Source organism: Theobroma cacao, chromosome 6 (assembly GCF_000208745.1).
Source record: "Theobroma cacao cultivar B97-61/B2 chromosome 6, Criollo_cocoa_genome_V2, whole genome shotgun sequence".
Taxonomy (NCBI): domain Eukaryota; kingdom Viridiplantae; phylum Streptophyta; class Magnoliopsida; order Malvales; family Malvaceae; genus Theobroma; species Theobroma cacao.
Window position 1 is genome coordinate 11,095,248 of NC_030855.1, and position 18,440 is coordinate 11,113,687.

The 18,440-nt window shown below is 35.4% G+C and overlaps 1 protein-coding gene and 1 long non-coding RNA gene across 2 annotated transcripts; one reads left to right on the forward strand and one right to left on the reverse strand.

The window, feature by feature from the left end:
• Positions 9,326-11,614, forward strand: LOC18595673. The gene is made up of 3 exons (XR_001928307.1): positions 9,326-9,612; positions 10,159-10,447; positions 11,011-11,614. It is a non-coding gene; the product is annotated as an uncharacterized LOC18595673 (long non-coding RNA).
• On the reverse strand, positions 13,310-15,776 carry LOC18595674 (exocyst complex component EXO70A1). The gene has a single exon (XM_018122581.1). The coding sequence runs from the start codon at positions 15,559-15,561 to the stop codon at positions 13,585-13,587; it is 1,977 nt and encodes a 658-aa protein (XP_017978070.1). The 5' UTR covers positions 15,562-15,776; the 3' UTR covers positions 13,310-13,584.

The window sequence follows — 18,440 nt, forward strand, 5'->3', positions numbered from 1 at the left end:
CATTTCATATCTAAAAATAAGTTTAATTATCTAAATCATCGATTTGAAGTGAAATGATGGCTAATCAAACTAAATAAAAATATTTCATTTTCTTATAAAACAATATTTATAGAATCTTGCATAAACAATTTTTGTAGCATAAGAGCAAAATAAATTCATACATACAGTGGCACACGCAGCCAGGTATACAAAATATTCTACAATGACATGTGGGCCCCAAAAAATTTGAAAACATACAAGACCGTAGACCTTCGATTTCTAAGGATGCAATTCCAAAAGCAACCCTCGACGAAATCGACTGTCTACAGACTATCCTGAGCTTAGAATGGGTAAAAAAAAAAAGGTGAGTTTTTATAAACCCAATGAGTAAGCAAATTTCATCTATAACATATAAAGCCAACTAAATGGAGATAGTTAAATCATCCCATCATAATATAATTCATAACATTCAAAACTCATTTCAATTCATATAAAACAATTACATTTCATCAAAAATAATTAGTAAGGCTTATGACTCTCTTAAAACTTGGCTTGTGCCAAAACTCGTACTGGGTGACACCTTGGCCCAAGCATCCAACCGAGTCCGCCAAGGATGTTAAAACGACATATACCCATAAAACATGTTTTCACGTTTAAAAACATAGTCGTTCCTTGGCGTTGACTGAGTTTCATTTTCACTTGGTGGTTCGACATGAAGTGAACTCTAAACTTTACCTTAGGAGATACCCTCCATGCCTCTCATACTAAGGTAAAATATAATGAGGTTTACCGTGCCCCTCTAATAGGCTGGTCCACAAAAACCCGCCCACTGCAGTAAGCTAAATACATAACCCACCAAATCAATAAAATTTCGACAGCATAACATGGCTAATATAGTACTATCCAACCTGTCAATGTAAGACAAAACAATTTATATAATTCACAAAACGACAATTTCAGCCATTCATGCTACCACAATTTCATAAGCCATCAATTCAAATCATGTATATATATATATAATACAAGTATACAGTCTCGACTTACTCAATTTCCAAAACTAGTATTCAATTTCAAAACAAGTTATAAATCTCATTTCGTTTAATCAACACTTCAATTATAAAACATAATAGTTTGCAATTTAAATTCATTTTTCTTTAAAACATAAAAACGAGTATAAACTGCTTTAGATAGTTAAGATGAAAGTCTGATTACCCACAATAACAGGAGTATGGAGTACTCCTATTCTTGATCCTCGTGTACGATATCCTTACCCTTACCAGAGGGCTCACTACCTATACACAATACACGGTACGTAATTCAATACATTGGTGTCAAATTGTTATAAAACTATTTCAGACTATATATGAATGCATAAAGTTGAATGAGAAATGTTCGGATAATCACTTAAAGACGGTGTTCTACGTAGGTTCAATTGTGATCAAAATGAATTTGTATTCGACCTAATTCAAACTATACACCATTGATTTAACCAAAACATCGGATTCAACTCCAAATATATTCATTACACTTCCAATAATCTAATACACCAAAGCATTACAATGAACTTGATTTTTGACTAACTTCACCATTTTCCAAAATTCATTCCGATTCCGAACTAACATACTAATCAATGTCTACACAGTCTTGTAAATCCATATATATATCATTAGGAATCAAATCGAAGTCCATTTACTATGATTTTCTCTTTTTCCATTAAGCCATTTTCTAAAGGAACTATATTTTTCAATAACCGGTTTCGATATCCAACACCATAATTCATCAATTCCTAGCTAAATAACATGAATTACAACCAAATCCATCATTAACATGCCCTATAGAAAATTCGGCCAAATGAGGGTGGTTGAAGAACATGTGATTTTCTTGCTTGTTTTTCCTTCCAAACATCACAAAATGACTAAAAACACTAGGATATTATGAAATCTAGCAAAATTCATCACCAAAACTTTTCTCTCTCTAGGTTTGGCCAGCAAAGGTTCCCTCTTGAAAACTTGAATTTTAGTCATGGAGAATGAAAAAGAATGCATGGGAAAGGTAGATCACAAGCTAAAATTAAAAATCTTACCTTTACTTGCTTGATTCCTTGAAATCCAACAATTTCTCTTGAATTTTTCCTTCCTAGGGTTTGTTCTTCTCTTTTTCTCTTTGTTCCCTTACTTGGCCGGCCATAAGAGTGAAATGGGAGAAGCTTAAGTCGGTTTATAAAGGAAAATCATAAAAATATTAAAGCTTGACACATGTCACCATTTGATTGGTCCATGATTAAAAACTTAACCATTAAGTAATTTCTCACCACCACATGTAATCCCATAATTATCCAAAGCATAAAGTGATAATAGGTGAAATTCATGAGCTTGACAAGTGTCATTGTGGTGTAAAATTTCAATTACGTCCTCATGAACATGTGAAATGATCGTTTTGCCCTTATACTCGAAAAATGTCAAAATTGAAATTTTTCACTCCACAATTTCAAATTATACTCCAAATAGTCAAACTTGGTCAAAAATCTCATCCAAAATTCCAATTTTGCTCTCGGGTGGCAAAATGACCATTTTGCCCCTACGTTATTAAAATTCCCGACTAAACTCCAAATCAATCCTCGAACTCCAAATCACTATATTAAGACATTTTAAGATTCAATAACTCTCAAATGCATCTTAAAATCTCTATTTGGACTAGTTCGAGGCTTTAATCAACTTAATTGTACCACTAGGTACAATACTGACTTTTAACGATTTTTTGAGGCATCTGCATACTTAGATGCAAACATGCTATCAAGTACATGACTGACATGGCAAGTATATCATAGAGATGGGCTTGACACATCTTCTGTTGGAAATGAGGTGTGTAGCATATAGATGGTGTCTTGTGAAGCATGTATACATTAGATTATACTTAATACAATCAAAAACTTAGTATTTTCATAATTTAAAAATTTTCAAATAAACTTATGAAGAATATCGTGTCAACCACGCATGCACGGGTAGTGTACAATTTTGACTTCAGCCCTGTCATCCGCTTACAAACTACGTTGAGGCATGCGTCTATATGTTCACTACTCATTTCTTCTTTAAGATCCTCTAATGTTGTGAAAAAGTCAGCCTCTTGATCCCCTAAGATCCCGATGTTACACCTGTATATGTAATAGAATGAGTTAGAAATGCCTTGGTGGATTAATGTTTCATTAAAAAATAGTATTTGCAATGTTATTTATGTGCTTATCTCACGCACTCGTCTTTCTTGAAAGCTTCATAGGCTTCGACCGTTGTGCTCTTAACATCCCCACGGCTCATTGAGGGGTCAATGTATGGGCTTGCCTTGTATTTGCTCGCCATTTTCACTAGTGCTCGTTCCGTTGGGTCTGAAATTTGTGATGCACAATAATGGACATCAGATGACTCTAGTGACGATAACCGTGAGCAGTTGGCTTCAGGAGTGCTTTGAGGAAGATGGTCCCCTCCTGCTGCTACCTAGACTAATGCTTCGACCTGAGGAAGAAGATGCTCTCCTTCAGCCACGATTGAGTAAAGGTTCCCTTCCCCTCCCACAGATGCATTGATAATTGAATCCGCCTCAAGAACAGGGTCTCCTTCAGAATCATGTGATTGAAGGGTCACATCCCCTACCACAACATCATCCAGATCAGCCTCAGGAATAGGGTCTCTAGTAGCACCAGCTACGTCATCGTGAATGTGCAAACTAGGTTCATCATGCTACCCATCATTAGCATCATCGTGGTCCTCACCAGCACCGTGAACAGCATCATCCGGATAGACCTCAAGAACAGGGACTCCGTCAGCACCAACTACGTCATCGTGAATGTGCAGACCAGGATCATCATGCTGCCCATCATCAACATCATCGTGGTCCTCACCAGCACCGTGAGATGAAGGACCGACCTACAGAATGAGACAAATGGGAAAATCCGTTAGCTCATATAATACCACAAACCATAAATCGAGAACAAATAATAGAACTACACCTACTAATGTAAACGACCAATATATGAGTAAATATAGAATAACGTACCTGTGATTTCAGGCTGTCTAGAATCCGAGCAACGACACAGTCCTCAAACGTCTGCATCGCTAGAGTCAACGACTGAATCAAAGCCTTCAACTCTGACATGTCTTTTTTATACCGGTGCATGATCCGTCGCACCTGACACTTCGTGACTACTCCGTCATTGACTCTTGTCTAATGGGTCAACGACAATAACATATATTACTATGTTATTCAATAATCATATATGAAATTGTTGAACATTACCTGTTACAACTTTAATATCCTTACTGGCTGCTCATTACCACTTTGCGGTTGAGTAGGACTTATCGTTGGTTAAGCAACTGTCGTCGCCTCCCTCAACTGCAATAACATAAATTACTGTGTTACTCGATAAACATATGTGAAAATATTGAACACAAACCGTTAGAACTGATCTTACCAACTGGTCGTTAGCATTGTCCGTTTGAGGAGGACCTCTCAATGGTTGAGGAATTATCATCGCATGGTCCAACTATAAACACAGATATGTTATTCGATAATCACATATGGAATTGTTGAACACAAACCATTATAACTGTCCTTACCGACTCATCGTTAACATTGTGAGTCTGAAGAGGACCTCTCGGTGGTTGTGAAACTGTTGTCGCATAGTCTAACTGCAAACACAAATATGTTATTCGATAATCACATATGAAATTATTGAAGACAAACTATTAGAACCGTCTTTACCGGCTCTTCACTACCATTGCCATGGTTGTCACTTTCCTCCATCAACTCGAGGACCGACAGCTCATCAATGACAGCAGCGGCGATGCCCCTCCACTTTATGGCACTAGTGGCTCTTTTGTGTTGCATGTTTCTCCTCTTTTCCCTCCCACCTAAGCCCCAGTCCGTCCAATCCTGCATGTTCCCTATTGGCACGTATTGGTGGCCCTCAGATAACGAGACATCGATGTCCACAAAATAATCCCGACTAGCCTCATCCGGGGTGGGCTCCAAAGTCTTCACTGCCCACAACTACAAAATAAGGATTCTAATTAAATTTTAGGAAAAATTATTATACAAATTCACAACAGAAATTAGTAGTTGTTCACTCATTTACTGAGATGACTCCAACATATCAATTGCCTTGTAGAAGTCTTTTGGCTTCTGGTTACAATGCCATCTGCACATGCATGGGTAGACGTTGTCCTTCAGAGCAGAGGGGGCAACTATCTTTCGCAAGGCCGAAATTGCCTTCATTCCTTAGAACTGTAAGTCAAATGTAACCATTATCAGACCATAAATGATAAACGATTGCAACCATAAATTATTATGTCAAAAGGAAAATGAAAAATGTTACGTGACTGTACCTGTATCACCCACGTAATCTGTAAATGATGTACCGTAAACGATCCTTCTACACGTTCAAGGAAAGCACTTCAAACCCGTTCAAAAGGTAGTCCAAGGTTAGCCTCCAAACATAGTGACCCCATGGGAAGACATTCCAAGCGTCAATTTCCTCCACCAATGACAAGAGCCAAGGCGTCACCCTTTTACGATAGTCTTGACCAAATAAAATATTATTCGCGATCAAGATGAGTGTCATCTCTGTCGCGTCTCCTGGTAGCTGAAAGTTACCTTCGTGGAGCATATCAAGCAACGCCTGCAGCTTAACGCTCTGCTGCCCGTCCCAGTATCGTGCATGAATTTCGTCCGTAACAACCTCGTATGGTCGTGTGAACACATCGGGCATTCGACCAAACTTCAGTCCGGTGATAAGGCAGAACTCCTGCTTTGATATGCGAGCCTTGCTTTTGCCAATGCAAAACCATAGCTCATGCTTCATTGAATCTGTCACATTGATTCAACGGATCATGATGTTATGCAGGAGACCAGCGGAGAAGTAGCCTTGCGGATATACGTCCAACAGCATTCCGAAGCACATACGCTTTACTGCATCGTACTCCTCTTTCTCTTTAAGAGTTTTGTTGATGTAATACAATTGTAACCACTTACAGTGGGTGGTAATATCGACATTGAACACCCACTTCTTCCTCGGCACAATAAGCAAACTATCAAGATCCTCATACTGTCTGGACTGCATCTGCAAAACATGGCACACATGCACGAGTGAGTTAACCCATAATGTGGTAATACGTCATGCATATAACGTAAAATGTGGTAACATGCCATGCATATAACGAAAAATGTGGTAACACGCCATGCATATAACGTAAACTGTGGTTACACGCCATGCATAAAACGTAAACTGATGTAAACTGTGGTAACATGCCATGCATATAACGTAAAATGTGGTAACACGCCATGCATATAACGTAAAATGTTATAACACGCCATGCATATCAAGTCAAATGTTGTAACACGCCAATCACTATAATTCCTGTGTCTTTACATGAACTGGCCTAAAATATCTGTGACGTGTGACACGTCAATCAGTGTAATTACTGACCCGTTACACGAACTGTCCTAAAATAACTAATGTCGTGACACGCTAAAAACCTCAAAAAGTAGTTTACCCATTACACGCCATATTTGTTGTATTTCAAAACTTTCGTACGACCCTAAAACTGGGAAGAAAACAGTTTAAACATAACAATTGAAAAAGATTAAAAAAACACAAACATATCACACAAACCCAGCAAACAATCAACGAACAGAAGAAAGTTTTAAAAGTTTTATTTTCAGATTGACTGACTGACTGACCTCTTCACTGATAATCAACATTGTTGTTATGGTATCGTCAAGCTTGCAAAGAAGAAAGTCGAGCACTCTGATATATTTGGGAATGAGGAAGAACACAGACGTTTGCGATTTCTGAAAAATATTTAATTAAAATGAAATGGCCTCACAATTTCCTCTATAAATATTCATTTATTGAATTCATTCAGTTGAAGTCCAATTGGTTTCCTCGTTATTTGCCCGCTTCTTTTTCCTTTTTCAAACTATGTCGTGTCACCCATCAATTACCATGCTGTCTCACACACTCTAAACCTTGCCATGTCACGGATCTCCATGGAGTCTGACAAACTCTAAACACTGACGTGTCACAGATTGCCTCCATGGCTTGTCACGAACTCTGAACGTTGGCGTGTCACAGATTCCCTCCATGGCGTGTCATGAACTCTGAACGCTGGCATGTCACAGATTCCCTCCATGGCGTGTCACCAACTCTAAACGCTAGCGTGTCACCAACTCTGAAAGTTGGCGTGTCACAGATTCCCCACATGGCGTGTCACGAACTCTGAACGTTGGCATGTCACAGATTCCCTCCATGGCATGTCACCAACTCTGAACTTTGGCGTGTCACAGTCATGTCACACATTCCAAACATGTCGTGTCACAAACTCTAAACCCTGCCATGTCACAGTCGTGTCACACATTCCCACCATGTCGTGTCACACATTCCCAACATGCCGTTTCACAAACAATAAATCCTACCCTGCCACACCCGTCTCACATATGGCCTACTATAGCACGACCATTTCCTACTTTGGATTCACATCTTTCTCCCTTCGATACACCACTGTATTAGGGATTTTTGATTTCCAAGCTTTCAATTCATCACGATCGATTCCTCTTTCGGTTTGATATTACTCTTCTCCTATTATCTGAATACCATGTCCAAAATCTTTGAAAAACCATCTCATACAACATTATTTTGTTTTGCACAACCTTCGTAAAAAAAAATGGATGTTTTGCACAAAATTAGATGTTCGCAAATTCTTTACATATTTATTTTTTCATTTTTTGCCTATTTGAGAGTGCGCATCAACGAAGATGGCTCATTAAGGGCATTTTTTGTCTCAAAATCTATTCTTATGGCTAAAAACGGTTAAAATTATCTAGAGGCTTATTTACAAAAATACGTTATTTTTAATGGCTAAAAAAAATTCCGCAAAAGAATAAATTAACAATCGAATTGAAAGAGGGAGAATCGTATTTGGTTTTGAATTAAGAATTTAAGATTTGATTAGTTAGTAAAAAAAGTTTGTTGTAATGATTAAAATTTGTTATTTTGTGTTTAAGGTTAATGGGCTATTTTTTGCAAGCAAAGATTGAATATTCGACATGAGAGAGAATCAAATAAAGAAAAAATAATCAAAAAAGGAAATTGGCGACACATATTGAAATTTTAACATCTTACTCCAAAAAATATGGTGCAATTTGACCTATTCGTATAAAAATTGACCTTTATAGCTCCAAGTTTGTTTTATCTTTCACTTCCATTTTTTTATTTAGTATTTATTATCTTTATTTGTTGTGAGTTGTAAGAAGTTTGGTTATATGTTGTGAGTTGCAAGAAGTTTGATTTTAAATTGTCACGCTTGCATTGTTAAAAAAAAATAAAAGCTTTACATACAACTGGAGTGGTGCCCCACTTTGCATAGGTATCTTTTTTTGTATAAAAAGTAATTTTAAATTACATAATATTATAAATAAAAATAATAATAGTAAAAAAATAATCAAAATTTAAAAATATTATAAATAATAGTAAAAATAATAAATTAAATATAATTATTTTAAAATATCAAGATTTAAAAATATTTTCTCATGTCTTATCAAGCAAAATTTTTNTAAATAATAGTAAAAATAATAAATTAAATATAATTATTTTAAAATATCAAGATTTAAAAATATTTTCTCATGTCTTACTAAGCAAAATTTTTTATTAAATAATTTTTTTGAAAATATTTGATTTTTTATATCTTAATACATGTTAATATTAATATAATCATATTTTATTAATTACATGATTCTAATAGTAAAATAAAATTAAAATTGAGAAAATGTAATTTATTGAAAGTAATTATTCATAAGCTGCTTAATTTATGTAATAAAATTGTTAAAAAAAATGAATATTTTTTAAAAGTCAAAATAAAATGAAAATTACTTATGTTTATTAAAATTTTCTTAAGTTTAATGATGAAATTTTGTAAATATCTTCAATTTTAAATACTACATTTTTATCTTATGCCTTTAATTATTTAAAATTAATCCACTTTGTGAAAATAATTTTAGGATTCCCAATAATTTTGGTAAGTCATTATTAACTTTATTCAACTAATTTTTTCATTTTTATTATTAATAAAAAAATTGTTTCGTTTTATATTCTTATTAAAAGTAATTTCATAAATTTAATTCATACTTAAAAAAGAAATTACAAAAATAAAATAAATCGGTTAAGCCTAAAGCTGAACCGGGTTGGATTTGAGTGAATCCGACCCGCGTCTGCGTTTCCCTTCTTTTTTATCTATAAAACGACGTGGTTTTGGTATTCCTATAAAGTCTTAACCTAACCCTTCTTTTTCTCCCACTGACCCCAGCAGTCAACCCGTTCGTCTAAACCCTTACTGGGTTCCCGACGACGTCGCCTTCGCCGGCCTAGGCCTTTCAGGCAGCGGCTTCTTCTTTCTTTCCCTTTACTTTTTTCTTCTTTTCTTCTCTTCCCCTTCCTTCTGCCACCGTTCTTCTTCTCGGAGTGCAAGGTCTCCTTCACTCTAAAAACTGTATAAAAACCTCGAAATCTATCCTATCCGTATCACCCACCTCTCTCTCTCAAAAAAAGAAAACATATTTGTCTTTCTCTCTAATAATCCATTGAATCAGGTAATTTTAAATCAATAATTCTCATTTAATTTTAGTTTTGTTTGTATTCTTTATGCATTCATGTTTCTTTCTTCTGCAATAAGTGATCTGAAGATTAAATAATCTTTGCTAAATTAAATCTGGAATTGATTTATTTTGTTGGTTTTTTTGGAGTGGTTTTTACTTTGCTTCCTTGCAAAGATTTTATGAAGGGGATTGCTGCATCGTAAGACTCAATTGAATCAAAGCCAGAGCGCGCATTGGTTTTAGTTAGCATATATGGGTTCTAAATCAGTTTGATTATAGATTATGTTCCTGCTTCTAGTGAGGCTTTAGCAGAATTATTAGTTACCATCCGCACTGGTCTAAGCGAAGCTGTTGCCTATATTATGGTATTTGGATGTTTTAACTCTCTGTCATTTGTGTGTGCGCACATCTGCAAAATGCGTCAGTGCCTGTATGCGCCTGTCATATCTGTGTCTGTGTACATGCCTGCTTTTATATGGGAATAAATGTTGTGTTAATTTAGAGAGTTAATGTTATTTTTCTTTAATATTTACTTCAAAGGTCCCAACATGGAGCCCACTTGTGATGAAGGCTGAGCCAACTGCTGCACTAGTTGCTGCATATCAGTTTGGGATGTCTGTTCGTTTGATGAGAAATATTTGCTTCTGGAAGGAAATCCTGGCATTGCCAGTTTTAGAGAAGCTTGCTCTTGATGACCTTTTGTATGGTAAAATTTTGCCTCATGTTCGTAATATTACTTCAGATGTTCAATATGCTGTCAAAAGAACAGAACGCATTGTAGCTTCTCTATCAGGGTGTGGGCAGGCACAAATGCCACACAAGATTCCAGGTATTAATAATGTCTGTTTGAGAGGACACCCTAGTTGTTAATAATGGATAATCTAGTTAATCAGGTTGCATTAAGTCTCCTTAATCACTTTATCTTCACCTGCTGTAATCACTATGGTGCATCTGTTTGCCTATTGAACTAAGTAAATTTGAGCAAGCATGGTCCAATTACACTTGGCACTGCCGTATAATCTACAAAATTTGATTAAATGTCTCACATCCCGGCCCTGCAAACCCCTTCCCCCTCCCAACCGTGGATTATTGTTTATTTCATCTGTGTTTTCTTCTTTCTCCTTGTCTTGTGCTACAAACATTTTTTTACTCATCTTTTCAAAACTATGTACACCTCTTGAAATATACACATGCACACACACACTCTCAGAAGTTATACATGTACAATTCGTAACATAAAATGCAGCAGTTTTCCTTTGCTTTCACTTTTTAAGGGACATATACTGCAAGTGTACTGGTTTGATAAGTTTTGACTTAATTAAAAATGACGTCTTTTCACTCTGAGTCTGAATCTTCCCCCCTGCTTCTGTCTCATGATTATTTGTTTTAAAGAAACCTGTGCAGTCACAAGTTGCAGCCGCTGGTGGATTGTGTGTTGTTGTTAGGAAAAACATTGGAGAGAAGGCTTGCATATGGTGTGACTGAAAGTGAGACTGGTGGACTAGCTCGTCGGTTGAAGAAAATGTTGGTTGAGCGCAATGAGTATGACAGTGCTAGGGATATAGCAAGGAGGTTCCATCTGAAGGAAGCATTTTGAATTATGCTATGAAGCGTGTGATATGATTAACCTGACTGAGTGAAGCTAGTTACAGGTGTCCATGAATTGAAGGTATTGGGTATACTTGAATAATACGGCAAGAGATCACCATTGCAAATTTAAATTTGGAGGGTAGCCTTCGAGAGCATAGGTTGGGCTGTAACTAGGATGCTCTCTCTATGGACTCTAGTTCTTTTCCCTCCCCACTTTTAACTTCTAATTCCCTCTTTTTCCATTATAACCATTTATCTTAGACCTCTGATGTTAAGTTGGAAGTCTGTGCTCTCTCATATTTTCGATAGTCTTCTAAGTTCTAACTGAAAGCTCTTTTGAGTTCTTTGAAAAACCTTGTAAAATTTTGGGATGCAATATAATTCTTTTGCTAGTGTTTCTGGTCCATTTTTTGTTGCCACTTATAAAGCATTTTTTTTCTTGTTCTGCTGCTAATAGCGTATGAGATAGGAATAGGATCTTTCCTTCGGATTCCACTTACAAAAAGGATACTAGTTTTATACGCTAAGAGGCTTTCTGTATATTCAAGTGACATTTCTTTTTAGGTTCTGTTTCTAGTTAAATTGTTGTTAATAGCTACAGGAAATGCTAGATTTTTTAATGCATCTTCACTTTACTCTCATGCGGAAGATGATACTTGTTTTGTAGTTTATTGTTCAGTCTCATTTTTCTTCGAAATGATGCACTCTGCTCAGATGCTGCTCAAAGCAAATCATGTAAGTTTGTTTGTTTTTTGATAGCTCGTGTAAATTTGTTCATATTCAAAACCTCAAAAAGTCTCGAACTGTACCTTTTTAACCAACAGCTGCCTTTTACCCTAGTGGTTAGAACTTGGAATATCATCTTGGAAGTCTCAAGTTTGGTGTTAGGGACAGGCAGGATGGGATTTATGGGTATGATGTATCCCCCTTAATCCACGGCGCGGACTTTGACATGGGTTTGAGTCAATGATTCGATGATTGGAAAACTTACTTTTCTCGATCTTGATTATGGTAGAAAGTTGGACCAGGATGTATGGTCTATTATGGTATTAGACAATTCACAGTGATGTCATAGAGCTATGCATAATGCCATCAATTAAACCCTGAGCCTAAATCTGAGTAGGTTTCTGAATTGGTGGAGACTGATTCAGTAGTTATGGTTGGTCCCGGTCTCTGAATTGGTGGAGACTGATTCAGTAGTTATGGTTGGTCCCGGTCTGCAAACAATGAAGCACCTTCGGTAAAATGCTGTTAACCAATTGGTTTGGGACAGTTCTGTCGTTTGAATGTCCAACTATCCCTCCAAATTTGGAAAATCTGATGAGTTTGGCAGCTAATGAAGAGAATGAAATCTAAATGGCATGTAAACTGAAAATTATCACCTAATGGTTTAAGAAAACTTGTAGTGCAAAGGTTGCTATTTTGTCCGCACCACAATAATGTGTGCAAAAAGAAATTCCTGTTCGTTTTGATTCATTGAATTTCTCAGTTTTGATTTTATTGCATAAAAAGTTTATATTCTAATATATAGTAGATGTGGAATTCATGGTTATCCCTTTGAGATATTAAGGTCCATTGTCATCGCTAGGATTCAAAAGGCTTACGTTTTTGTCCATCTTACATTGTGTGAACACTTAAAAACTTAATTTGTATTTTAATGTATAGTCGATGTGGGATTCACAACTTCGCATTATAACTGTGACACAACATTGCAATTCTAACATTTCTAACAAATTTTGAAAGTTTGAGAGGTGCTAAGACATTGTTGGCTGTGAAGTTTGGTAGCTACTTCTCATTAGTGCCTCGGGACAGCGACTGTCAAATGAAGAATATACAAGGTCGGAGGCATTTCAAAACAAAAAAAAAAAAGAAAAAAAAAGCAAGGTCAGAGGCCTAAGGCTGTTAAATGTCGTTACTTGTTTGGTTTACTTCGTTCCGTCAGCTCATCTAAGTTCTTACCTAACTTCCACCATATATCAAGTAAAACAGAACAAAACCGCAATCAATCCAAGCAAGAAACCTCACCTTTTAAGGCAAAAGGAACCGCCAAGCAACATCGATTTCTTGCTTTAGAATCTAATTTCAGAGCATAAGACATGAGTTCGATGAAATTCCTTAAACTCTCTTGCCGAACAAACAGTAACAAGACTTTCTGGAAAAAGGTGGCGGATATCAGATGTCAGTAAATATTTAAATTTTTGAACTGCCTCATCAACCACCATTGTCAACTGTAAATGGCCTACCCTTTTTCAAATGTTACGATGGATAGCAGTCATCCATATGGCATTCCAACAACATGAATTCAACAAGGTAAACAGGGAGGAAGAAAGGGTGAATTTAATCTTATATTTGATGAAAACATACGGAGCCCTGCTGTTACACAGCTGTAAGTGTCAAGCGAAATTGGTTGGTTTCTGTATTTCTCTGTTTACCGGTGAAATGTGAGTCTATGGTGCTCCGGTATTTTATCTGCCATGGCTGAAAGAGGGTGTTAAGCATGTTTTCCAAGCTTTTCGCCGTATATTTTACAGTTCTAGAAGTAGTATCACTGTGCTCGACTAGAAGGCTATGTTTCTGCAAGTAACTTCTATAAGCAGGCACCAAAGCCTGCACTACAAGCTGGTGCATCTTCTGTCTCAAGCTTTCGTCGAAGATGACCCAATTGGACTGCTTGTTGTACATATCATCAACGGCTTCATTGAATGCCTTCAGCCTCTTGGGCAAATCAGATGAAACTGGATTATCCTGGCTTAGACAAGTAAGAAGTTTCCCCCAGCTCTCTCTCAAGTAGAGAGCTGAATAGTATTCCTTGTACTGTCCATGAGCACTTAGCCAAGAATCTCCCATCAGATTCCCTAGCTCTGTGCCTTTCAGGCTGTGGAAATGAGAATGATTATTCAACATGAATATGTAGGACAATGGCCTTTGGTCATACGCTTTTGACCAAGCATCCAAGTTAACCGCGATTTCTCTTACTATGCTGTAAATCTGGTTGGTAACAAGTCCCTCTTCATATTTTTCATGTTTCCAACCGTGACAGATTTTCAGTACTTGGGTCAAGACTGGTCTGTATTTGTCGTCGAGCAACTGATTACAGTAGCCAGTCACGAAGCTTACCAGCCTTGGAATGCCTCCATCTTTAGGGGGATAACTTTGTCTTTCCAGCTCCACCTGTACTGGAAGTTCCCAGAAAATCTCGCTGGCGCCATTAACAACTTTCGTGACCAGATCGCTTGTCATGGTTTTGATTTCAACACAAGTTTCCCCTCCAAAAAGCTTGTTGAAATCCATTCTCAAATTTTCTAGAACTGAGAAAATGCGTAACAAATTCAAGAGTTTGATAGGACAGTTCTTACTCTCAGCAATGCTCATTCCAAACTGGAGGAAAGAAAGAATTCCAGACTGGGCTGCAATCTTCGCATAGCAGTCCATCCAAACGCCTGATGCAGTACTTCCAAAGACTTCCTTGCAGAGCCTGTGCTCATGCTCCAGCACATGCTTCACAATGAACTCCATATGCTTGCTCCACTCTTCTATGCACCTTTCCATATCCTGGACGTCATCAAAATCTGTGATTGCCTTCTCAAGGTACGCCAAATCAAGAGCTTGCAGACTTTTTCTAGTATTCAGACTCCGAACTTCAACAAATATGGACATGCACTTCTCAAGCCTGTTACTGGCATTCAGTCTCTCAACAATCGCCTGTAACTTCTGAAGTATAGGCACCGGAAAAGGTGTTGCTGCATCACAGGCTTGCTTTGCTGTTAGACAGGCTAAAGCAAGTGGAACACTATTATCTGCCAAAATCTGCTTGAATGAAATTTCCAGCTTGTCAAATGCACCAGAGAGACAAGCATGTTCCCCGGTTGCTTGCAACTCTTGTAAAATTGTTAATGATCGTCTAAGGTTCACGATGTACTTACCATTGGCAACAGAATTATCTTCCAGGAATTCCATAACTCCTTCTAACCATTGGATTGCCAGGTTGCAGTTGCCTGTGAGAAATTTTAGTGCTCCTTCAAGCTGTCTAATGGTTGAAAGGTAAGAGGATAGATCAGAAAATGGGCCTGAGAACAGCGACTTCTCAAGCTCGCGAATGGAATTGAAGATCTTCAGAACTGCTACAGCAGGGCCAAGAGCAAGGCTGACATGATCTCTAATAGCAGCAAATGTGCAATTCTTGGAAGAGCTAGGCCGAATAGCAGCTTCCAAAAATGCCAACTTTCTGTCTATCTCCACTAATCTTGGTCCAGTTTTGTCCAAGGCCAAGGCAAGAGCTCTTGAATTCTCCAAGCTAGTTTCCAATAACTTCCTACTAGCCAAAAGATTGTCAAAGCTCTCCACCTCAGCCATGGTCCAAACAAGTCCTAATCTCAGGATTCCCGAGGGCCAACACAACACTATTTCCACTTTTTATAGGTTCAAAACACAATGCTGAAAAGTCGTGAATTAATTGATTCCCATGGTTTCTTCTGTATCACTCATTTACTTTTTTTCTCACCCAACTAATGAGAGCTAAACCAAACCTCACTTGCAAAACAAATATCTGAATGGGAAACTTCAACTACCATACCTCAACATTTCTTGGTACATAAAGAAAGAAAGAAAGAAACCCAACTTGGAAGTTTAAAAGAGTATTCTGATTTTTGTAAGGAAGCTGCTGTCTTCACATTTCAATTTCAAAAGCCTTCACTCAACCGTCCCCATCCACCACGAGGAGTTGTTCACAAGCACCTTACGTGGGTAAATAAACCTCCACGGTGTGAAACCTCAATTCGCGTTCATTAGGTCCAAGTACTGTTATTTAAGCATTTAATTTAACAATAAATGTATCTATCCTTCTTCAAAGAACTATACTTCGATCCCACTTTTTAAACCACCATTTGATAAAAGTTTAAGTCAGACGAGATTTTTTTTCTTTTAACATAATACTTGAAAAAGTTTTTAAACTATTTAAAAATACTCAAATAAGTCCTCATTTTTCTATTTCGTTCAATCAAATCTTTATGTTTTAATTTTCGATCAAATTAGCTTTTATTACTAACCTCTGATTAGTTGTGATTAGTCAATATACCACTTACCATATTATGTTCACATAATGTTGACGTAATATTGATATGGAATGTAAAAATATCTAATAGTTATGTCATCATACCACATTATCATCTATTGTGACATGTTAGTATATTTCGTCAACATCACATGTAAGGGCGGAGCCTCCCTATGTGATGGGTAGACCTGATAATTCGTGTTTTCGTGTCTTAAACGTGTCAGACACGTTTAGAGACGAAATACGTTAAGGCTAAATACGAACACGACACGTTTAATATTCATGTCTTAAATTTAAAACACGTACACGTATACGTTTAATACACGTGTAACACGACACGACACGATTAACATGTTTTACACGTTTATTAAACGTGTCAATATACGACACGACACGATTAATAACACGTTTAACACGATTAAATAAAAATATTTATAATTAAATATAATTTTATTATTTAAATTTAAAATCTATAATTATAAAAATAATTATAACAAAATAACAATAATAATAACATTAAATATAATAAAATTTAATATAAATAACATACATAAAATTCAGTATCATATATAAGGTTAAAATACACATCAAATAATTATTAAAAATTATTTATATAAGGTTAAAATAGTCTTTAACTATTAATGTTTAATAGGTTAATTAACGTGTCATGTATACACGTTTAAACACGTATACACGTTTAAACACGATAACACGATTAAGTAAACGTGTTTTAAACATGTTTGTCGTGTCTTACACATTAAGACAGGAAATTTTTGTGTTTTAACGTGTCAAACACGATTAGACACGAAACATGTTAAGAGTAAACCCAAAACATATTTAACCAGTGCCTTCTCGTGTCGTGTCCAAAATTACCAAGTCTAGTAATGGGGGGCTAAGGCTCCCCCAAAACTTTTAAAATTTTTTTCATATCATATAAAAATTTTTAAATATTTTTGTTATTCTATTATTAACTCCCTCAAAATAATGTTTTATTTAGTAATTAATATAAATAAAAAATAATAAAATGATTTCTCTTATCTCACTCAACTTTGCATTTTTTAATTTATATTTATATTTTTATTTTTATTTGTTTATTTTTTTAGTTCTATTCTATTTGTTCATATATTATAAGTTTCTATAAATATTCTGTTCTAAATTTCTACGAACCATTAACCATATATTTTTTTTTTTGTTATATAATATGGGTATCTATTTTTTACTTGCCAAATTCTTCTTTTTTATGTTACATAAATTTTATCTTTTATGATTTTAATCTTTAAAAATTAATAAATTATTATATAGTTCTCAAATATAAGTTGTAGTGTTATATTGTTACTTAAAATTTCATCAACGTATCATTTTTTTATTAATCCTGATTATGTAAAAAGAAATTAACTTGAGTATATTTTTTATATGTTTTACGTTTTATGTTTAGTTTAAATGAAATTATCTTGAATATATAGTATTTAAATAATTCTGATTATATAAGAAAAAATCAATAATTTTATGTATTATTTTTAACTATTCATATTTTCCAATTATAGTTTTATATTTAGTTTCATATTTCTATTATCAATATTTTTATTGTTTATTGAATTTAATATATTAGTTTTTTAAAAATTTTAACTTTTATTCAACTATATTTGACCTCCTCAATAAAATTAGGCTAACTCCGTCCTTGATCACGTGATATAAAATAACAGGTAGTATTTTAACTAATAATTAATCAGTCATTAATTATAAAAATTTATTTAACTTAAAATAAAAATACAATAAGAGTTTAACTGAATTCAATAAAAAAATAAAAATTTAAATTTTCTCAAATAATTAAAGAGTCGATGGTCCGCAGACTTGCCTGTCCTTTGAAGTGGATATAGACTTCAAACACCGCCGGATTTGGACAAAAAGTTTAGGCCCAATAATTAATTCAAGACAGACTTCGGCTAAGATTTTAAAGCTCAAGCTTAACTAAATCCCATCCAAATTAATTAGTTTATTGTTATTTACATATAAAAAATAATTAAAATATTCACTAAATTTTTTACCAAATGTCAATATTTACATTATCATCACCAAAAATAATTTTTTTAAAAAAAATTCCTTGATTGGAAGTCAAGTCAAAGAAGTATATTGTTGTACAAGTCTTGCCTAAAATAAAGCCTTGTGTATGATCCGAAACGGT